The 23843-nt window shown below is 44.2% G+C and overlaps 1 protein-coding gene across 6 annotated transcripts in view; it reads left to right on the top strand.

Annotated features, from left to right (window-relative positions):
* hivep2a (HIVEP zinc finger 2a) overlaps positions 1 to 22765 on the top strand; it is a 102827-nt gene extending 80062 nt beyond the window's left edge. For all 6 annotated transcript variants that reach the window (XM_071467240.1, XM_071467242.1, XM_071467237.1 and 3 more), the window contains 14 exons: positions 447 to 521; positions 621 to 1959; positions 2348 to 4239; positions 4466 to 4726; positions 4960 to 5128; positions 5446 to 5539; positions 5747 to 7508; positions 7610 to 7767; positions 12524 to 12699; positions 13458 to 13559; positions 15659 to 16532; positions 17130 to 17238; positions 18431 to 18550; positions 19508 to 22765. In XM_071467240.1, coding sequence (XP_071323341.1) covers positions 972 to 1959; positions 2348 to 4239; positions 4466 to 4726; positions 4960 to 5128; positions 5446 to 5539; positions 5747 to 7508; positions 7610 to 7767; positions 12524 to 12699; positions 13458 to 13559; positions 15659 to 16532; positions 17130 to 17238; positions 18431 to 18550; positions 19508 to 20272 — 7470 coding nt within the window. In that variant the 5' untranslated portion in view covers positions 447 to 521; positions 621 to 971 and the 3' untranslated portion in view covers positions 20273 to 22765. The remainder of the gene's footprint in view (positions 1 to 446; positions 522 to 620; positions 1960 to 2347; positions 4240 to 4465; positions 4727 to 4959; positions 5129 to 5445; positions 5540 to 5746; positions 7509 to 7609; positions 7768 to 12523; positions 12700 to 13457; positions 13560 to 15658; positions 16533 to 17129; positions 17239 to 18430; positions 18551 to 19507) is intronic.
* The last annotated feature ends 1078 nt before the right edge of the window (positions 22766 to 23843 follow it).

The raw sequence follows: 23843 nt of genomic DNA, 5'->3' as shown, positions 1-23843 counted from the left end.
ACATTATGACACTCAACGTCACTTCCACAGCGCTATTTATAAGCCTTTGTGTCTTTTTAGGAACAGCGTGGGTTTGCTTTGCATCGGTGACTCACCCGAGTGGAAGGAGGAGGGAGGGCGGTAGGGAGGGAGGAGGAAGGGGTGGAAAAGGCAAAAAGCACAGATGGATTCCAGTGTGAAGAAACTAACCGAGCAATCAATGACATTTACATTCGCACATCAGGCATGTTCTTTACAACCTAGTGAGTCTTCACTTGTACAACAAAGTATGTAGTGGTATGTGGCACTTAGGAACTAAAATGTTATATATTATTGTAAATTACTTCAAGGTGTCAACTCAAAACCAACTTGTGGTAAGAGCGAGATATCAGGTTAAAGGCTACATGGTACTGAATTTGATTATTGAATGAATGGATCATCTTCTGTTGTCTTTTGTTTTGCTGCAGGTCCTTTTTTGAGAAAACTGAATGACCTTTGAAGCTACAGAAAGAGGATCAACAAGCACTTTTACCTGAAGAAAAGTTAGTCTTTACCCTTTGAAAATATTCATTATGATGTTAACCTTGATTTACTCTCCACAAGTCCTCAAACATGTTTCTTTATTTTTCTACCCTCTCCAGATCACTCAATGATCCTTCTGCCTTTAGATGAACTGGACAGAAAAACAACGCACACCAACATTAGCGTGTTTACAAAATGGCGAAAGGAGAGAAACATTTCTGATGTTATCCACTAAAGCTCCCCTTTTATTTCCACTTCCTGATTCCTGTTTCCAGCCTGGCTCTACAATCAGTCTATTTAAGCAATGGATGGGTACTTCCTGTTTCTGTGAACTCATCGGCAGCCCTCAAACATTCAGCTATCATGTCTGGTAGATTGGGGAACTGGTAACCCACCAGAACCTGCCCTCCCATCTCCCCCACCATCCCCTCTCTCCTCCCTCTTCTAACCCCTAGAAGAGCTTCACGAAAATGGAGGCTCGTGAATCAGCTGCCGCTGGGCAGAAATGCTCAAATAAGGAACCGTTGAAGGAGAAGGTGCCTCTGCAAAGAAAGTGGGCATCCGAGCCCTCTGCAACCACCAAACGAAGCACTTTCGCTGACCCAGAGGCAAAACACCGTGAAAGTTTGCCGTGTGGCGCCACGGGATCAGCTCCTCAGCAGAAGTACGCAATCACAGGGAACTCTGGTAAGCTGCTATCTGGACCCTCTGCAGTTGGGGCCATTGGAGGCCCACCATCTCAAGACCCCCAAGGGCCCTTTGCTCAGGGGTTCCCAAGGGGATATCCCTATCAGCTGGGCCAGCCATACCCTCAGCACCCCCAAACCGAGCGCTTCCTCTCAGGAGCCAAACCCCAACCAGGCCTGGAGCCTCATGCCTGGCCATTTGCTGGCCAGTTGCCCTCAGATGATCTGTACCCTGTGGGACACCCGGGACATACTCACCCTCATGGGGCTGGGGGAGGAAGGTTTTCCCGACAGAAATCCCCCAGTTTACCCAGCTCCTTCGGACAGTATTCTCAATCAGGCCCTGAGCCTGGAGATGAGGGCTACAGCAAAAAGGAGCAGAAGCCGAAAAAGCCTGGGAAGTACATCTGTCACTACTGTGGCCGAGCTTGCGCCAAGCCCAGTGTCCTGAAGAAGCACATCCGCTCACATACCGGAGAAAGGCCATATCCATGTGTACCCTGTGGTTTTTCCTTCAAGACCAAGAGCAACCTTTACAAGCATCGTAAGTCCCACGCTCATGCCATCAAGGCTGGACTTGTACCATTTTCAGAGCTAGCTGTGGCCCGCAGTGGGGACATGGACCAGGCATCGCCAGTGGGCGAGGCTGAGGTCCACTCAGATGGAGAGCAGAGCACTGACACAGATGAGGAAGGTGTGGAGGGCTCCACCATGCTGACGGACAAAGAAAGCCCCATCCCACAGATCTCCTTTGAAGCTGACAAGAGTACAGGTCATTTTTCATCAACAAGACACATTTAAAAAATTTGGATATAGTTCTGTTCAATACAAGCACAGTCTCTCAAAAACCATTTTGGTTTATAGACACCCTGTTACTGACCTCTGGCTAGTTTCATTCCGTATGTTAGTGAAATCACTTGGTGTTAAGGTTTTTGATGCATTAAGTACTGCTCATTATGGACTTTTCTTAATAAGTGTAACCTAAAATATTTAAAATATATACATATTGTCAGTTTACAGTAATAGATTTAGATTTTTATTGTACACTGCCTGACTTTCAACTACATTTATTCACTTTTTCTGCTCCAATTTTTGATTAATTCTAACCTAACCTTTTCTACTTTACTCTGTACTATGCGCCACTCTTACTCACTTTATAGGTGGTGTGGAACCAGCATATGCAGACTCAGCTGAAGAGCTGCCTGTGGGATCTATGAAAGTGCCTATCCTTATTGTCCCCAGGCCGGGGGGAGTCCCCTCCACAGGGATGGAGTGCCCACCCTTTCAGGACATAAAGGGGTCACATCACATGTTGGCATCACAAGCTGGTGGAAGAGCGCATTCACTGGATGACTCACCCACCATCAAACAACGTTTGGCCCTGAGGCTGACTGAGAAAAAAGGCCAGGACACTGACTGTGCCATGTCCCAGTCCCTGAACCTCCTTAGTCCTCACAGCAAAGGCAGCACAGACTCTGGGTACTTTTCACGCTCTGAGAGTGCAGAGCAGCAGATCAGCCCTCCAAATACTAATGTCAAGACGTACGAAGAGATTATGTTTGGTCGGACATGGTACTACCGACCCAACTCTAGATCCAGACAGCCTATCACAGTGGGCATGGCAGGGCCAGACCCAGGCAGCCTGGCTAGCCTAAAGCAGTCAGGTTCTGCTAGTCTGGACATGGGGAAGATAGCTGAGGATCATATCTGTTTCAGAGGGGATGTAGGAATCTCTGGTGACCCCAAGCAGTATTCAACAGGACCCTGTCAAAGCAGTACAGGGCTTCTCGAGCCTCCATCAGATTCTGGGCCCCTTATTAGGAGTAACTCTATGCCAACTTCCTCCCCTCCTAACCTCAGTGTCCCCCCAGGGATTCGGGGCAGCCACTCCTTCGATGAGATGATGACATCAGATGATGTGTTCTACCCACCAGGGCTTCGCAGACTCAGAAGACAGGCTGCATTTGAACATTCAGCCAATGAAGCCCATGTAGGAGAGGCTGAGGGCTATGGACATATGCCCAAGAATTTAGCTTCACCTCTGGGTATGAAGATTGGTGAGCGCAGCCCAGGAGTCCCAGAACACATTGCCTACAGCCCATATGGTACTAAAGTTAGCATGTCAGAAATAGCCACAAGAAAAAGGAGGAAAGAGAAGAGTGTTGGGGATGAGGAGGATAGCCCAGGACACTGTGACAGTAGCTGTAGTGGCTCAGTGGAGATGATAGGTGATTATGAGTTTAAACAAAGTAGTCTTGATGGGTCAAGAGCCACTCCAACTGGGAAGGGCTCTCTTCACAGTGCTCACAGCCAGTCTGACAGCTTCGATACCTGTGCCAGCATGTGTTCTGAGGACATTGCATTGTTTCCTGACTCTGAGGGCAGGAAGGCAGCTGGGAATGTCATATCAGTCATCCAACACACCAACTCCCTCAGCCGGCCAAATTCCTTTGAGAAGTCAGAGTCCTTTGAGCACCCAGGATATCAGCCTTCAGATAAAGGTCCACCTAGCCAGTACTCTGAGCAGTCTGACACGGAGATCTTTGAAGATGCTCTGAGCCCTGAATCTGCCCTTCTGAGGACAGAGAGCACAGAGCAGCAGCTGCAAAGTGACAGTGACCTGGCCTCCCTTTCATCTTCATCAGCTGCAGCCTCACCTGGCCAGCCTTATCACATCCCACACAAACTAGTCCGACAGCCTAACATCCAAGTTCCTGAGATCAGGGTGACAGAGGAGCCAGACAAGCCTGAGAAAGATACAGAAGCTCAGATGGCCAAGGAGTCAGAGAAGCAGCAGCAGCATGTTGAGGAGTTTCAACTGCCACAGAGGAGTGACACACTCTCCCAGATGCCGTCAGAAAAGCTTCCGCCCAAGAAGAAGAGGCTGCGCCTGACGGACATGGAGCACTCGTCTGGGGAATCCAGCTTTGAGTCAACCTGCACCAGCCTTTCTCGCAGCCCCAGTCAGGAGAGCAACCTGTCCCACTCCTCTTCCTTCTCCATGTCATTTGACAGAGATGAAGGCCTCAAATCTATCTCACCTACCAAACAGGTACCTTGTTTTAAGTATAGTATTTTCAAGTGTCTGAACTACTTCTCCAGCAGTTTCCATTTAGTTTTTCCTGCATGCTCTGTTTGCAGTATTCCTACAATGGTTTTGGTATATTATCAATGCTTTATCATATTTGCATATACATATTCTCATGCAGCCCCTGCAAAATGCTTCCAATTTCAAACAAAGTAGGAAAAATTACACTTTTATTTGTGATCTGAACCAGGATGACTCGTTAACCTCCGGTGGTGGAGCAAAGCAGTCGGAGTTCCTTACAGTACCTGGCAGTGGTCATTCCAGCCACCACCAGCAAAGAGAGATGAGGAGGTCTTCATCAGAGCAGGCGCCGTGCACGCTGCCCACAGAGTTGCCTGAGATGCGCAGCAAATCCTTTGATTATGGAAGCTTGTCCTCCTCCAGACAGGGAGAACTATACTCCAGTGCCTCCGCAATGAAGGAACGCCGGCGTGGATATCTTGTCCGACAGGTAGTATAAAACACTCACTACTATAGTTATTGTTTACAAATGGATCAGAAGTTGTCGATTGTTGTTCTTTAGTATGAGCACATATGTACTCTGTATGAAAAAGGTGGCTTAGAAAGGCACTAAAAACTGTCCGTCTTGGCACCTCCACCAAATTTCCTTACACACTAACTATCACGTTATTGTATTTCATAAATGACTGACCCACTCTACTCCTTTGCACACACATTTGACAGGCTTCACTAAGTGTTTATCCAGAGGCAGTTTCCCAGGAACCAGTGGGGGCTGAAATGTCAATCAAACAGGAGAGTTTGGAACATGGGGTATGGTCTGGACCGACAGGATCCCCTCACAGCAGCAGCGATGTAGCCGGCAGAACCAAGAGAGTTGGCAGTAGTGCTGGTGGTAAGCCTTGTATTACTGTACTAACCTATGATGTAGTATTATATATGATTTGTTAAGACACACCAAGGCTGAATCAAGAACTCAAACCATAGATGCTCAAATATTTATGATACTCCTCCAATTCTTTGATATAAACAGTATCATGATAACATGGTTGCTGTTTCTCTGCTCAGTAAGTTAGGCAGGGTTTGAAGTGTTTGGACCACATTCAGCCCAATGAATTTACAGTACCAAAATGTGGGAATAGCAGATGGGGCTCATTTTGCAGGGAAGAATTTCATTACAAAATGCAATATATTCTTATGTTTTATGCACAGGTATAGGATCTCACCAACACCAACAGCACCACCAGCATCTCCTCCAGCAGAGTATCAGTGAGGACAGCCTGCAGGACGAACCACTCTATGGCAGGTAAGAAAGTCTGGGTTTCCTTATGCAGCCCTTAAATCAGTAATGGACAATTCGGACAATATAAAGTGAAAATTTATGAGTATTCATCACTGCTCCTAGTCCTTCAATATTTGCTATTGCCTATACTATTTAGCCAAGCCATGATTTGTTGTATTATGTATAATAATAATTATAATAATAAGAATATTGAACCTTTCTTCTTAATAGGTCCCAACAGCATCGTCTGCAGGCCCAGAGTTCATCGTCTGAGGGAGAACATCCAGGTCATGAGGTCATGAACAAGGAAGTAATCCAGCAGTACCAGAGTGGCCCCCCCTTCCTTTCATTCCAGCAGCCAGGTCTATTCTGGAGTCAGGAGGCCGGGCAGACACCCAGACAGCAGCTTTCCCAGCAGCAACTACAAAAACTCCACATCAGATCACCAGGCGCCCTGCCTGGACACCCAACACACAAACAACAGCAACTCCACTCCCTGCAGCAAATCCACGATCAGCAGTCTCTTGATGGCAAATCAGAAAATCCAAGCTCTCAGATGTACTCCTCCTCTTTTGCATCTCGCACTTCTCCTCTGTCCCAGCAACAGCAGAACTTTGGCTCTCTCTCCTCCAAGCTCTCCCTGCCCAGCTCCACCACCACCTCTATGCTTCTGCAGCAGATCCAACCTGTCTTTGCCACCCAGAACCTGGGATCCCAGGCTTCTCTGCCTGGCATGCTGGTTCCTGTGCGGATCCAAACCCATGTGCCATCATTTGGTAGTGTTATGTACACCAGTGTTAGTCAACTTATAGCTACCCATGGCAGTGGAGCACAAGAGTTAAGCTTAGCCAGTGCTGACAACAGCAACATGCCCCCTCCAGTTGGTGTTGCGAGTGTCAGCAAACCAACTGGAGGAATTGGAGGAGGCATAAGCGGAACAGGTTTCAACCTATCGCACTTCCTGGGACAGACCGATGGCACAGTGCTCCGCTACCCACTCTGGAAGGTTCCAGATTCACTGCCGGAACAACGTCTGAACACAGGGATCCCACTGTCTCTAACGTCAGGCACCATATCAACCACAGATGCCTCAGGGTCTGGCATCGGCGGCAGCAAGCGTATGCTTTCCCCTGCCAGCTCCCTGGAGCTCTTCATCGAGACTAAGCAGCAGAAAAGAGTGAAGGAGGAGAGGATGTATGGACAGATTGTCAAGGAGATGAGTGCCGTGGAGCTGAGTGGAACTGAAAGCAGTCCTGACAAGAGGCAAGGCAGAGGTCAGCGAGTCCGTCTGAAGAGCGAGGGCTCCATGGATGATTCTGAAAGGATGTCCTCTTCTCCACCACTAAGCGAGTTCCCTGTTGCCACCAAGATTGCCATTCCTGTCCGTTCCTCTGCCCCACACCTCCCTGATGTGCCTCGGCCTGAGAGCTTCACCCCTCCTCTTCAGATTGTCACAGACCGTTCCCCAGCTTCTGGTGGCCGGGACTCCCCAGAGGAGCTTGATGTGGACGATTCAGCTCCAGAGCCCAACTCTAGCCCCCAGTCCATGGTCTCGTCCAATGATGCAGAAGATACTGACAACACAAAGCAGCCTGCACCCAATAAACTCCCTGTCAGCATGCTGGTTCAGCTAGCTGCTGCTAACCAACAGTCCGGAACAGTGGGCCAGACTCTGCTGCTCACAGATGTGGCTGATGTCCAGCAGTTTTTCCAGTTCCCTAGCCTGCGCACTATGAGCAGAGTCAGCTGGTGTTTCCTGAAATACACCAAACCCAACAGCACCCAGGCTGCTCTGCGTAGCTCCGTCTACAGTTCATGGTGTGTAAACTCTTACAATCCCAATCCTCTGAACCTCAGCACCAAGGTTGCACTGGCCCTGCTGCGGTCCAAACAGAGGAGAAACACTGATTTGATGTACACAACAGCAGCTATGTCGCCACCCAGCTCTGGAAAACTGGTGTCATCTGTGGCCTGGAAGCTGAGGTTTGATCAGGTACGTCCTGTAATGATGTAAATACAAGTCTGAAACATGCATGTATCCTTCTGCTCTGTCCTTCATGCCTCTGTTTCCTTGTTCCTCCCTCGTCTCTGCAGTTGAAACCAGAGCTGATGCCTGTCGACATCAGTCATTTTGGGAGGAAGATGAAGGGAGTGGTGTCGTGGGACCGTTCAAAGGAGGAGCAGGTAGAGAAGGAAGTGTCGGTCAAACAGCCCACCACCGAACCGACCCGTATCAAGATCTTCGAAGGCGGGTACGTCCAAACGTCTGTTTTATGCCTTTATTATAGCTGCAGTGACAGAGACAGGAAAGTTGGGGAGAGGGAGAGGGGATGACATGCAGCAAAAGGCCACAGGCCCCCACCACCACCATGTGATCACAATTGTAGTGTAGATTAATATTACACATTTTCTTGCAGTGCAGTTCAGTCTTTATTATGGAGTCATTATGTTTTCAGGTTGTCTGTCCATCCACTGTAAGGGAATTTTTTGGCCTCTTGAATGTGAGACCTCAAGCCCACCTTGAGGGAATTTCTTTAGATTTGGCTTCTGAGAAAAGTGGGCTGAAGAGCAGAAAGAGATTGATAGTCCATTACTGAAAGTCTATAGAATTCTGTTTAGTTTTTGCAACTGATAATGGACTTTACTGCTAGAACGTAAATTGTCTGCCAAACAATTTAAACATAGAAACATATAATAGACAGTAATTTCAGTAAATTGTAGTGTATTTAATATGATTTTATCAGTGTTTTGAAATGATCCTCTGAATCCCGGATTCTTCAAATTGTGTACAAAAGCTCAATCTTCATTATCTGTGATGAGTCCAAACAAATGGGGGAAAATTACTGACTGTATTTCAGCAACATGTTTGGTGTCTTTGTTGGAGGAGAAAGCACAGACCGCACTTCTGCTGCTTAGATTTTGACAGTGATTGAGATGTTGGATTTCTAATGTTACAAGCTGAAACTGAGGAACCTGATTCCAAACCTTAAAGGTACCTTTCTGATTGAAGAATCAATCAATCAACTTACTGATTAAAGTGATGTCTGAGTGTCACAGCGAGCTCGGTTATTGCCAGACGTTTCTGCTGTTTCTTATTTTTAGCAGACACAGTATCATCCATTATAGGAACATTTTTATCCAGAGCTGATCACAACAAGGTGACAAGCTGATTTACATGATCAGATTAAGAATTAATCAAAAAAATAAAACAGTAAAAAATGGAAAAAAATAAGAGAAATGTATCCAGAAGTAAAACAATGAGACAATGAGGTTGTAACATAAGAACAGAAATAAATGAAAATGAAATACAGCAGACACTAGAAGTGAAGCATTAGGGAAAGGCTGGTTTAAGAGGTCTAACGAAAGCTGTGAGCTTCATCTGAGGCTGAACAAGAACCTCAGACATCTGAACTCCTCCATTTACAGCCGCTGCTCTCTGCTCACAACCAGGAGCCTCTGACTCTGAATACTGAGCTGTCTGAACACTGACGTCCTCTGTGTGAACTTTTACAACCGTTTGATCACAATTAATTAGAAAATCTTCTTAGGTATATGAGGAAAAAAAAAGTCTGATCCTTTTCACAGCCTATTCTTTGGGCTTAATTTGTGAGAGTGAGAGAACCTGGTAAACCCATCAGCGGCTGACGACTTGAGCATCGCTGTAATTGGACGTCGACTTCCGTAATTCTTGTGCTCACTTTTATAGACGGGTGTGAAGTGGGATCTGTCCCTCATTACTTGCTCCACTATCAGCAACTTTTTAATTATTTTATGTTATTATTTATTTTTTTAGATTTGTTGTGTTTTATAACAAGTATCCCACTCACATAATAACTTTTATTTTACTTTATTTTTTATTTAGTAATCAGCACTTAATTTTCTATAATAATATCTATAACTGCAATTTAAACTTTTGTTTGCATTATGATTGATGCATCTCTATTACTTCTTGATAATATATATAGTTTATTTTTTTTTTGAGATTTTGCTTCTTGAACATGAAAACAAAGCTTGTGAATGGACCTAAAGAAGTTAGATGAGAAACAGAAAATAACTTTACTGTCATCTCTTTCAAACCCCAATACTCTTCTGATAGTGAGTGAAATGTGTCCGTATCACCAAGTATCAAAACCTGTCATGTAGTGAAAGCTTCCTCAGATTAGATTCAAGTATGTAAATCACAGTTTTGACATTTTTGACAGTTTTATATTCAGGCAAATCTCTTTGTGTTTAGATTTAGTTTTTGAAAACTTTGGCTTCTGTTGTTAAATTAAAAAAAAACTGAGAGATTTCTATGTATTGGTGTCACTGCTGGAACTCAGATTTAAAGCTCCATATTTTAACTTCTCCAGTGTTTTATCTGAAGTGTTGCCCTCCATCAGAAGATATATCTGTGGTTTAAGAACCAAAAACCATCTCAGTGTAGTTTTACATCTCCTCTCTCAGGCTTCTCTCTGGAGCTCTAGTAACAACGGGTCAGTCGGCCAATCAGAAGAGAGGATCTGAGCCTCTCTTCTGATTGGCTAACTGTTTTCTGAGTGATCCAATGAAAATACAGCAGATTTCAGGTAAACATGGATGGTGGGTCTAGGTGGGCGGGGCTTAGAGCGTGGCTGAGGGCGATGACTGCTTTGTTGTGACATCACAAAGTTCCAGAAGTCCTGACGGCTGGTTTTAAGGCTCAGTTTCTGAATACAGGCTGTGTGCATTTCTCTGTGGACTGAGGCTTTGATACTTTCACAGTGTTAATATAGAACCTAGACCTGCTTTATAATCACAAACACATGGACATCTACCTTTAGACTGTGTGGAGCTTTAATATTGGCGGGATGTGATCCAAAAGGGATTTCAAGGCAATAAAAGTTTTTGTTTGATAAAAATGAAGCCAGGAGGACCCATTACTTATTAATTATGATGTTATTAAAGTAACATGAAGCTCATTTTCCACGTAGAAAGCTCAGGAAGTTGTCCTTAAATGTACATTAAATGGTCAAATTTAGGCTGTCTGAGGACATTAAAGCTACAAACCCTGCAGTGAGACACATTCCTGCAGTATCATAATATTTTATAGTCTTACTGTTGAGCCAATACGACCAAGGTTACTGGATGGAACAGACGGTGCACATACACACAAACATGTAAATATTCCCATACGTGCACGCACACACACACAAACACACACACATACACAAGGAGTTATTAAATGCAGCAGACAGTGAAGTAAATCTCTTTTGTCCCCAAAGGATACTTTAGAAGCGATAAGTGGATAAAAGCATACAAACAAGGCGGGCAGGAAAAAACACATACACACACACACACACACACACACACACATGCATTTACATAAAGAGTATGCATACAAGTCCTAAACAGACTCACAAAAACACACACACTAACGCTTGTTTAACGACAGGTTTGAAATCTTTCTAGATGAAATAAAACTTGGCTCCTGTGAAGTCGCCCTGAAAGCAAATCTGCTTTATGATCTTACCGTGTGTGGCGAATAAAATAGAATAAAACAAAACAATCATCACGGTGATTCATTTTCAACTGGCCGCAGCTGTGTAAACGTCTCGTCTCAGACGAGCGTCCAGAGGTGCTTCTCGCTCTGCCGTGCACGTTGAAAGACAAATCTCCCCCTCGCCGATGTTTGATGTACCTGATACTCGACCTCCTCTAACACATGAGGCCCTGAACTACCCATTACCCAGTCCTCCAGCCACTGCAGACAGGACAGGAAACGACACAATTCACCAGCCATTTTCACTATTCAACCACAAAGAAAATAACAGATTCTTTTTTTTCATGAGCCTGAATGTGATGCTTCTGCGGCGGAGGAAAGACAGACAACATTTACCAGCATTTAACTGGTGGTTGGTGGTAATTTCCCCCCATGACAGACAGACTCATGTAGACGTGCACTGATCTCGCTGCCAAGTGTCCGCTGTTTCACTCGAAGCCTCATTTGGGACAGAAAATCATGTCTGACAGGGATGTTTTTAAAAAAAAGAAGACATGTAAAAGAATAAGTGGGACTGGAATGAGGACTGTGGTTGTCTTTTTTTAGACAAGAAGGAGAAGAATGAAGACTATGAGCACAGAACCCAGAGGTGGAACGCTGCATTGGTTCCTGTTTTAGCTTGTGACCCCTTGAAACAAAGTTGAGTGTGTCTGTGGGTTATGACCAGGTCAACTACAGAGGGAGTTTTTTCCAGTTTGATCTGAACACTTCCTTCAGGCCTCAATGATCAGAGGAGCTTCTGAAGAACTGATCAGAACACTGGGTCATTTTACTCACGCACATCTCCTCCTGAACTTGTGTTACACATCACGTCAGCGTTTGGAGATGAAAAAGCTCCTGTTCCCCATCAGCAGCACATTTTACAGCATCCTCCAGCAGCAGAGCAGGGTAGTTGTCCATGAACATTCTGTTGCTTCCAGTTACTCTGGGATTAGATTGGTTACACATTGTTGTCAGAGTTGATGTGTTGTTGGATCCAGATTGAAGCCACGCCCTCGGAGCCCTCGGAACCCTCGGAGCCCTCTCAGGTCTCTTTTGTCCCTGATGCTCACGGCTGCATGTGAGCAGAGGAAACCTGATTTCAGCCTTATTTAAGCAGAACCTCTTTGTCAGCAAGCATCTGTGTCCTAGAGCGTGACACTGAGTCTGTACCAGCTGCAGGGCTGCTGACCGTGACCTCTGACCTCTCTGTGGAGGACACACAGAGACACAAAGAGAGAGAGTTTTTTATTTTTTAATTTCCCTGCAGGGAGCGAATAAAGTCTGGTGAAATGAAGTGAATCCCAACCTGCTGTAGTGGAGCCGTTCAACTCTATTAGACTTGGTTTGAATAATAACAAACATTAAATAGTTAATTTTGTGTAATTTTGAGGTGATAATCTTAAATGAACGCTCTGCACTAATTATTCGGACTGATTCATGTCATAACTCCACTTTAAAAACACACGCATCACCATACAGTCTGTGTCACTTGTTCTTTCTCCCAGGTACAAATCCAACGAGGACTATGTTTACGTTCGCGGTCGTGGTCGAGGGAAATACATCTGCGAGGAATGTGGCATCCGCTGTAAGAAACCCAGCATGCTGAAGAAGCACATCCGGACACACACCGACGTCCGGCCGTACGTCTGCAAGTTCTGCAACTTCGCCTTCAAGACGAAAGGTCGGGCTTCATTTTTACCATCAGCTGATGCTCTGTGCTGGGATTCATCATCAGTTTTACTGCGTTCATTATAGAAAATTACAAATGCTCCATTGTTATCTCATAAATTTGCTTAAATATTTTGATCATCCAGGTTCCCTAAAACTCTCTTTTGACACAAGATCACATTTTCAGTTGGTTTTGTTTTTTGGTCAGGACCATTTTTCTCCTTTTTTAATCTGTTATAAACAATGAGAGTGAAATTTTATTTTTTTGGGAAGAAAGAAAGAAATAGAAAAATAATAGGGTTAGATTAAATTAGACACTAAAAATATAGTGGTAGTTAGTGGTAGACTTAGTGGTTAAATGAATAAACATGAGACATTTTCTGCAGCTGTGATCAGACATGAACCTCCATCGTATCAGAGGCTGAAGCTGCTGAATCACTGAGCTTTAATAAAAAGCTGTTACCTGCCTGATAGACTTTCAAACTCCGACCAGCTGAAGCAGAGTTCAGACCAAGTTTAGTAATTTTATCATTAAATTACATTATGTATAAATTATATGTCATTTGTAAATTGTATTTTGTGGTCTCACTCTTTTTTATTTCCACTGCCTCTGTTTCCATTCCATCCACCATCTTTCTTTTTCACTCATGTTGATGCAGCCAAACGAGCTCTGGTTTCCATTGAGACTCATTGAAGGGTCATTAAATGGTGTGTGTGTGTGTGTGTGTGTGTGTGTGTGTGTGTGTGTGTGTGTGTGTGTGTGTTTTGTAGGAAACCTGACCAAGCACATGAAGTCTAAGGCTCATATGAAAAAGTGTCTGGAGTTGGGGGTCTCCATGTCTTCGGTTGAGGACACCGAGGCAGACGAAGGAGGTAGGAATACACTCAAGTGACTAAAACAGACACACACACACACACACACACACACACACACACACACACACACACACACACACACACACACACTGGAGGAGCTGCTGTCTTGTTGAGTGCTGCCTGCCGTGTCTTTGGCTCGCTGCGGCCGTACAGGGACAATTAGTGTAATGGAAAGCAGAGCTCATCCTGACAGCCGGGGCTCATGTCAAACAACCACCCTGGACACACAAGCAACCTTAAAAAAAAAAAAACATCCGTCCGCCGTTTGGAGTCTTTTATTATATTAAAATATTCCAAAGAACATCTCCAGGAAAAATGTTAAGGTCACAATTTTATTTTCCATCAGTTACTAAGAGATAGAAAAAATATTTTCCATTCATTGCCTCTGACTGCCGACACGCCGGAGCTCAGGATCTTAAGCCAAGGAGTCTAGCGTCCCTTTAATCATCTGATATGGAAATAATCTGAAAATTATTACTGGGGAAGATGTTGTGGGCTGAAAGGGATGAACGTGATTTCCCATGAAATATTCACAAATAATGAATTCTCGTCAGCTGTCTCTGTGACGGGTCCTGAACAGCTTCAGCGTCACATTAATCTTTTGATGACCTGATAATGAAGATGGAAATTAGTGGGATTCATTTGATGTAATTTAGAGTTTTCACCATCAATAACAACAACATGTCCAACAGTTGTCTTCCTGGGCAGCACTCGTCTCACTGTCTTGTCTCACTGTCAACAAATCCCACAAATTAAGTCGAGAGTTTGTATCCAAAGCACGACCATGTTCATCACCAGGAAACTGACAGTGAAAAAAGGAGCCAACCACTTTTACTGCAAACAGGTGTTTCAGAATAAAAGCCTCCAATTGAAGGTTGATGAGACGACTCAGATGGAGGCTGTTGGCTCCTACAGTACCAACATCTGACTGGTAGCTGGTGGTAATTTCCCACCATGTAGACCACCAAATTAAATTTTACTTCAGTGGACCCCCGGTGTGTGTGTGTTGGCTCGGCTTTTAATTGGGACACGAACCCACACATGCGCAGGGGCTTTTGGGAAAGAGAGTGAGAGAGAGAGAGAGAGAGAGCTACAGAAAGTCAGTGAGCACTGAAGACATAAACAGTTGTGGTCTGTGAAAAACTGTTGTATATGAGAGACTAACTGGAAAAGTAGCCCAGTGTTAGTGGATCTGATTTCCGCTCGAAGCAGTCGTCTAAATACAGTTTATTAACTCCAAACGGCTGCTGCCTCTCCACGCTGTGTCTGGAGGACGTCCAGGAGAGACAAATAAAAGTGACGGAAAGAAGAAAACAGAATGAAAAGAAGTTTAAAAAAGAGAGGAGGAGAAAATATAATCATATCAATATTTTTAGACTCTGTTTTCTGGCCTCCTCTGAAAAACTTGACTCTCTACTCTGAAGCATCACAACAGCAAAACAACTTTTTTTTGTTGTTGTTTGGCTCAGTCATCGGCCAATCAGCTGAGTTTTATGATAAAGTGGTGGTTGGTTACCTGCCAGCAGTAACTGCAGCTACTGTACAGAGTCTCTGGCAGCGTCCGTCCTGCACGGAGACCAGCGTCGAGGGTTTGGTCTCAAATAACTTTGTTTTATTGTGTTTTATATTTTATTGCTTTGAGCTGGTGGGAATTTGGTTTCACTGGTGTTTTAATTCACATCCAAACTTTGTTACCACATATTCATAGAAAACGATTCTCTGTCTCAACTTATCCGTCTCTTCTTCTTCTTCTCCTTCCCCTTCCTCTCATCCTTTCTTCTTACCTTTCTTCCACCTTCTCCTTTTCTTTCTTTTCTCTTTTTTCTGCTTCCTTTCTTTTACTTTTCTTTTCTCCTCTTCTTTTTATTCATCTGTTCTTTTTTCCCTTTCTCTTCTCCTCCATCTTCTGCATCCTCTGCTTTCACTTCTTCCTCCTCTGCTTTATTTTTTCCCTCCCTTTTTCTTCTCCCTCTTCTTCTTCTAATTTCATTTTCCTCCTCTTCCTCCCTCAAACTCCGTCCCTCCTGCTCCTCCTCCTCTTCTTCGTCCTCATCTTCTCTTTCTGCCTCTTTCCTGTCTTCCTCCTCTTGTTGCAGATGTGGGAGATGAAGGTCAGAGGTCAGAGAAGATGACCCGAGCAGTGATGGCGGAGCACCAGTTCTCAGATGCAGACGACTCAGAGGGCGGCGAGGAGGATGGCGATGAGGTTGACGATGACGATGACGAAGAGGACGACTACGACGGCGACTCCACTCCAAAGACTCGCTCACGCTCCACCAGCCCGCAGCCTTATGGCCTGCCCTCCCTGTCCATCACAGCTGTGGCCGCCTCCCACCCTTCTCCTCACTTGTCCCAGCCCTCGGCCTCCGACCTGCTGGGAAACACCAACAAGCCTCCGCTGTTTGGCTACTTCACCACGGTGCCGAGCATCCAGATCACGTCTCAGGCTCCGCCCAGCGACCCGGCCGGAGGGGGGCTCAGTCAGGAGTACCACAGAGGCCTGCAGAGGCCGCAGGGCAGCAGGCTGCTGGTTCCACCCTCCTCCTCCATGGATGAAGACCTCCCCGTCCCCTCCCCAGACCTCTCCTCCCCCTCCTCCCGCTTGTCCTCGCCCGGGCTGGACCACTCTGGCTGCCCGTCCCCCATTTCCCCTTCGTCCTCACCCTCGGCCCGCCGGTACCTGTCCCCGCATCGTGACCTCTCACCCCGTGCCGGACATCTCTCACCCCGACGGGACATCTCTCCTCTGCGTCACATCTCCCCCAAGAGAGACCTGGGGGCTGCGGGGGGATACCGGCGAGACCTCTCCCCCAGGAGGGGACACCTCTCCCTGCTCTCCCCTCTCTCCCGACCCACGTCTCCAGCAGGAAGGGACTACAAGCGTGACCTTTCCCCACGAGGCCGTCACAGGGGGGTGATCCGGCCTCTGTCTCCTCGCCGAGGGCTCCACCAACACCTCCACCACCAAAGGTGAAGATGCTTAAATTACTGCAGCCGTGTTTATCATAGTCCAAAGAATGACAGTACATTATCAGACCAAAGTTATATCGTAGACTGGTCCATTACCTCTGCTTGAAGTGCTGTAAACTATTTATCAAATGACAATGACAAAAAAAATTACAATTTACAGATATCCCCTGAATGCCTCATATGCAGACTACACTGTAGGTAGATGCTCCAATTTACAGATGTTCCCTAAACACCTCACATGCAGATAATGGTTAGGCACACACCATCAGGGGCCCCACTTAGGGGGGGTTGGGACAGCAGCAGCGGTGCACTGTATACTGTCTTTGTGGGAGGTTTAATGGGGTTTATAGTTGTCACTGCAAAATCTTCTACCTCGGGAGGATGCAAGACTTTTACTACTTTTGCTGACTTACTTTTATTTTATTTATTTATTTTGCATTTATAAGCACAGCTCACATTTATTAACATTTCTGTAAGTTAACCAGCTGCAGTCCTTCCATGTCTCTTATTAGTGAAACAGATGAAAGTCTTACACTGGATGGAGATGTACTGTGGCGTATGTGTGATGTGGCGTATGTGTTTGTTTGTGACGTCCAGCCAGCAGAGCGGAGCGCGAGGCCTGAGGCAGAGTCATCAGACCGGGGTGCTGGCTCAGGGAGACTTCGGCCCTCTGGGACGTTGCAGAACCAGCACAGAAATGGAGATGGTAAGAATCTCCTGAGTTTTCATCTTCCGTTCTCTTTGTCCGTGTGTCGTTCTCTGTTCTCTTTTCAGACCTACTGTAGTTTTTGTTATTTACTCTAGGCTTTAACATGTGTCGCCATCTTTGTTTGTTGGCATCTGGACACCACTGGATTGTCAGATTTCATGACGTACACAGTTGTCTGATCTGTTTGGTCCATCAGATGTTTCATTCACTGTAAACTTAGCAAACATCTGGCAGCAGTGGACCAGGTTTCTATGAACAGAGCTGCACTAGCTACAGTCTATGTTTGAGATTTTGCTTATAAATGTCACTCAGTGTTTTTATTAAACCAGGCAGCAGAATGTTATTCAGAGTTGGGACGAGGGCCTTTGTTAACACAGATAAACGTCTCTTTGCTGTTGCCACGTTATTCACTTTTGCTTTTACAAGAAAAGACTAAAGACATTAAGATATTTCCTTCCTTAACATTAAGGTGTAGGTGAAGTAAAAATGAGGGCAATGGAGAGAAAGGAGAGACAGAGACAGAGCGGGAGGAGAAAAGCGTCTGGCAAACAGCAGAAACATTCAGAGAGGATGAGGGAATAGGGAGCGAGTCAGATAGACTGAGCGTGTTGGAGAGGGGGATGATTGAGGATGGGGCCGCTGGGTTTTGGTGGTAATGGGATCTTGGCTGGCGGTGGTGTGGTTAATAACACGGCTGTTTTTCTTCTTAAGAGCCCCACTTCAAACTCTGGCTTCTGCTGCTGGTCCCACTTAAACAAAGCGTGAGGCGCAGAGACTGGGCTTTGATAACCGGCCGTTCTTCCAGTGATAGATTAATGTTTTAACAACCGTTTCTCAGGCACAAGAAGTTTGACAGAGCTTTGTATTTGTTTTGTTTTTTACCAACACCTGCTGCAAAGAACCACACATTTCTGTTTTTATGCTTTTCATCAAGGCTCATTCATTTTTTTGTACCATAATATTTGGTTTTCCATCACAAAGCCTCAAATGTGTGTTTATTGTCATTAGTGGCGTCCAGTGAGAGTGTGTATTTGTGTGTATTTCTTTTGTGGGTTTGTGCTGATGAGGATGAACACAGAGTTTTTTCTTCAGAGTTTTTCTGAGAGAATAATTTTTTGAAACCGACTCTGGTTCATGATTATGTCCATGAATGCAGAGTATTTCAGTTCATCTCCTCTTGTGTTTCCAGGAACATCATCCAGGTTCACCGTCACTAGGGGAACAGGACCAGGCCAGTAGCCATGGTAACCAGTCCAGCCCACCTCAACAAGTCCTGTTCAGTCACCTTCCTCTCCATTCTCAACTCCAGGTAAATATGTTATTATATGTACATATTTACCTTGTATATCTTTATTTTTGTACTTTGTTGTGTTTGAATATTGCATTTGTAAAATTTTGTAAATTTTATTTAATATAATTTTATTTTATTTTGTACATTTTACTTTAAGGTAATTTGTCTCCCCGGTTGCCCTATCTTTTTATTTTATTTTGTTTTATAATATTTTGAATTTTTTTATTTTCTTGGATTTTATGTATTTGATTTTTTTAATGTGTGTATGTTTGTTTGTTTTTCTTATTTGATATTGCATTTATTTCTTCATTGTATTATTATTTTATTATTTTGTACTTATAGTTTCATATTTGATATATCTTAATTCAGCAAAGGACTTTGTTGTGTTGTAAAAAAATATATAATTTATTAGGCTACCTATTATTATTAGCATTATAAAACAATTTTCAGACCCATTGGAGCAAAGAAAAATAAATTATACCCTTTGAAATAAATACAAACATTTCTTAAATTAGCTACATGTGCTGCATCTCATTTTCTGATCATTAAAGGATAGACCCTGTCTCTGGCCTTTGTCCTCAAGACAGCTGGTTCATACTGAAAATAAAATTTTCAAAAATGAAATTATTAGTAGAATTTATTTTTAAATTGTTTAAAAACAGTTTTTATTAATTTAATATCTTTCTCATTAATTTCCTACAACAATAATTTCCTGGTCACTGTAGAAAATGCTACTCAGACATTACTTAGAGTGTTTGCTGGGGACTATTTTCAGTGGCGGATTAATCCACATTTGGTGCTGTGGTGAGTGTTTTGGGCAGTAGGACGGTGTGTGTGGGACTGAGTATCAGGGTCCGATACACAGACCGAACTTGTTAGCAGAGACATTGATTATTGATTCATTGGTTGTTGAAAATAAGACAAATATCACTGGAATTTTTGAACATGTGGTTTAAACAACAATTTGAATCTCAGGTGCGTTCGCCCTATCCCATGATCCCCATCGGAGGGATCCAGATGGTACACTCCGTCCCCACGTCCGTCACCACCCCTCTGGCCCAGCAGGGGGCGCAGCCGGTTGCGTCCCGCCTGGCGCTGCAGAAGAGCACGTCGGAGGACTCCACCACCAGCGAGGCTGCTTCCCCGCATTTCGCCTCCTTCGTCGAGAGGGGAGGAGGAGGAGGAGGAGGAGGAGGAGGAGGGGAGTGGGTGAGGGAGTCATCATCGCCTCACCCCTCCTTGCAGGAGAGGGAAGGAGGTGGAGTGAGGCAGGTGCAAGAGCAGGAGGAGGGCATCCAGACCTGCACCAAGGCCATCGCCTCACTCTGCATCGACTCTGAGGAGCCTGCAGAGAGAAGAGGAGGAAGAGGAGGAGGAGGAGGCAGAGGGGACGAAGGGAAAGACGGAGGCAGAGCTCCTTCCTCCTCTTCCTCTCCTTCTGTTTTGTCCCACGACTCCCAACAACCACACCACTCTCCATCCATCTCCATGTCGCCACCATCTCCGCACCACTCGCCATCTCCCCCTGGGATTCAGCACTTTAGCGGCCTGGAGCTCAGGCCTCCCCACCCCTCGATCCCTTCCTCCCCTCACTCCTCCTCCCCCTCTTCTTCCTCCCCCTCTCCTCACCCTCCCAGCCCCGGATCTGACACCCTCCAGCATCCAACAGCATCCAAACCTCTCCAGCTGGAGAGAGACAGGGAGGCAGAAAGCACAAAGAGGAGCAGAGACGTGTCGTAGAGCTGCAGAAGAAGAACACGAGGAGGAAGAGGAGGAGGAGGAGGAAGAGGAGGAGGAGGAGAAATGGTGGATTTCTTGTTTTCTTTTTGGATAATAGGAAGGGATGAAGTGCAACAGAGAGAGAAACATGACTTTTGCACACTTTACACACATATTTCTTGAAACTCAGTTGATACATACACTCTCTCTCTCTCTCTCACACACACACACACTCACACACACTCACACACACACACACACACACACACACACACACATATGATGTATACAAAGAAACAGCTCTTGTCAAAAAAAGACTAAAACTCAAATGGACTTCTGCAGCATGCTGTACACATGCCTGTTCTAACCGGGGCCTGCTCTCAGAGACGCTGTTATTTAAAGACTTTGCAAACGGTTACACATGTGGTAACTCCACCAACACGTGAGCCCAACCAAACTCTGCTACGAGGAAGAAGGACTCTGGTTAAACGGTACGTCAAACAAAAACCAATTGGACAGCTACGTGTGTGCCTTTTCTTTCATCTTTTTTTTTGCTTATATTCTTATAAGCAAACAAAGCAGGAAGGTAAATGTAAATACAATACTATCACGTTTTGCGTATCAGCTTTGTAATAAATGCAAACCCACCCTCCTTCCTCCCCCTCTATCTTCCTCCCCCACCTCCTGTGTTTTCTTTCTTTCTTTCTTTCTTTTTTTTTTGGTTTTTTTCTCTGGACACCTTAAAAGTCTCTACAAGCGATGTGAAGTTATGGATATTACTATTACGTACGGTTGCACTAAAACATATTTTTATATGAGTGAAATTTGAAAAAAATGGCTTTTTTTGTGTACAGCAGCAATTCTATAATACTATTTATTATTGTTACCATGTTTCATAAATTGTACATTTTTTTCTTAAATGTCGTGGATGCCTTTTTCTATGTAAAGCATGGGTTTTTTGCTATCGCTTACTTTAGGGCGAGGATATGTACACTGTAACATGGCTTTATATGTTAGACCTATTTATATACGTCTAAGTGAGCGCCCTCTACTTGGAGGTATATACACATAGAAGTAAGATTTACAAGAATATTTACCCAGCATATGAATACATACAGTATATAGACTCTATCAACCTGTCTATCTATCTATCTATCTATCTATCTATCTATCTATCTATCTATCTATCTATCTATCTATCTATCTGCACTTAACATTTAGAATGACATTCACATTAAGGTTATGGTAGTTTGCTTGTACATTTTCTCTGCTGCTCTTTGTCCCTGGTTGTGATTTTTTTTTTTTAACTTTCTTATTTTCATGTTCATATTTCTCTTATTTGTTTTTTGACTTTTATGAGGCACAGACTTGCTCTCAGCATTAAGTGAATGAACATGCCTTCTTGCACCGTGGCATTCTGCTCTATTGTTGGTTTTTATCCCCCCACCCCGCCCACAGTCCCCCTGACCCCCCCCAACAGGATTCAAATTAAAGGTAACTCTGAATCCAGTCAGACGACTTTGCTTGAATGAATACGGTTTAATTAATCCGATATCTAAACGGGGAAAACATTCCAGTCTGTGTAAATATCCAGTCAACCCCCCTGCCTCTAAACACACACACACACAGATACGTTTTTATGGCATTGATTGACCCACTGAAACTCTTATTTATTGGCTTCATTTGTGGGCACACAGACAAACTCAGACACCAAATGCACCTTATATTTCCTCTATCAAAGTCCCATCAGGGTTTTTTTGCAGCAATTGATTGATTGATTGAAGTGTTTAAGTGGAGAGTTGCTCTTCGCTCTGAATCCTAAAACTGTCTGAAATGATAGTATTAATAAAATTAATAATAATATTCATGATAATAATACATTTAACAGTTGTGACATTGAAATTTTCTGCACAGCGTTTGTGACCCTCCTCCTCCTCCTCCTCCTTCTCCTCCTCTCCCTGACATCCCTTTTGTAGCTAAGCAATATTTAGCCAAAACTCTGCTCACCAGCAGGGAGTGTATTTGTTGCAAGGCAACAATAGCGTACTTAAAAATCCTAAAATCAGGAAAAGAAGGGAGCAGCGGGGGTTGTGGTGATTTCAACGACACAACTCTTTTTTTTGTGACAGTTCTGGGTGGAGTCGGGCAGGCTGCAATGTGAGTGTGTATCTCTGTACTCTGTATCGGTGTGTATTCGACCAGTATATCCTCTTCTTACGACTTTTTTCTATTTCGATCCTCCCTCTGTTATGTACACTTATGACTACAATGATGTCTTTAAAAAAATCTCTTTTCTCTCTTTCAAAAATATCAAAGCACAAGTCATTGTAAAGAAATGACAACAATACAAAAAAGGACAAAAAAAAAGGTAAACGTGCATATAAAAGGGTAACTTTTGTGATGGTGTTACGTGGAATTAATACAAATATCATGTATGACCCCAGTTGCAACAAGGAATCGCAGTAGAAGTGGAAAAAATGGATTGTTGTTTTCAAATAAATATGAATACAATAATTTGTCTGTGTTTGCACCTTTATTCACGACCTGTGTTTGAATTGAAAGGTTCATACAGTGTAAAGGTGGATGTCCATGTGTTTTTTCATTATAAAGCAGGTCAAGGTTCTACTGATGCTGTAAGTATTGACCTTAATCAGCCTTATTGCATTGGTGCAGTGTTGACTGCAGAGATTGTAGTTTGCATTATGAGTGAATGATGATCATTTATCTTATGATTTATTATTTAACATGTACACATCTTTGACTGTGCATTTATTAAAGATAATTTCTACACTGTTGGAAGGAAAGTGTAAAAGCTTGAAGAGGGTGTTTCTGAAAAAAAACATACAACCAGAGAGATTTGGTTGCAGCTCCCAGCAGCAGTGTTTCTGTCTTGGCTGTAGCAGTGTTGGCAGGTGGGAAGCCGGTGAGGGATCATGTCCGTGTCGCTGCACTGGCAACTTAGCAGAGGGGGGGGTCAAATCTGTGGGGAAAACATGATGAACCTGCAGGGGAATTTTTCAGTGGCAGAATGAAAAGAAGCAGCTGGTGAATCCATGTGAATCAGGGGGATACTCAGCCAGCCCCACCCACCCCTCAGACCCCAGACCCACACCCACAGGGAGGCAGCAGTGAAGCTCAGGGGCTGTAGAGTCAAATCTGGGCTACAAACAGGATAAAATACAGAAAAACACTGTAACTGACGCTCTTTATATATATATATATATATATATATATATATATATATATATAAGAAATAACGTATATATGGAGTGTATATATATATATATATATACGTCCTATCTTCCTTTCAAAAGTAAATAAAAACTTTCACAATAAAAGAAATAAGCTCTGTCATGTCAGTCGGACCTGTGGTATCCAGGTAAAGAGCCTGATGTCAGCAGGTACAGCAGCAGTGATAGCATTAGCATAGTGCTAGTAGCTGCAGTAATAATGGTGCCAGTAGCAGCAGCACTAATTCAGACAAGTAGAACTCTTTTAAAACATCCTTTGAATGAGGTCAGTTAATAAGTCTTCACCACATATGACTCTCAGTGTATTCATGTCTTTATTCTGCCGTCACCCTCTTTCTGTT

This window comes from Trachinotus anak, unplaced genomic scaffold (assembly GCF_046630095.1).
Source record: "Trachinotus anak isolate AG129_WGS33_773 ecotype Australia unplaced genomic scaffold, CSIRO_AGI_Tana_v1 ptg000031l, whole genome shotgun sequence".
In the NCBI taxonomy this organism is placed as follows: Eukaryota; Metazoa; Chordata; class Actinopteri; order Carangiformes; family Carangidae; genus Trachinotus; species Trachinotus anak.
The sequence above is the reverse complement of the archived record's forward strand: the minus strand, read 5'-3'. Positions and strand labels throughout refer to the sequence as shown.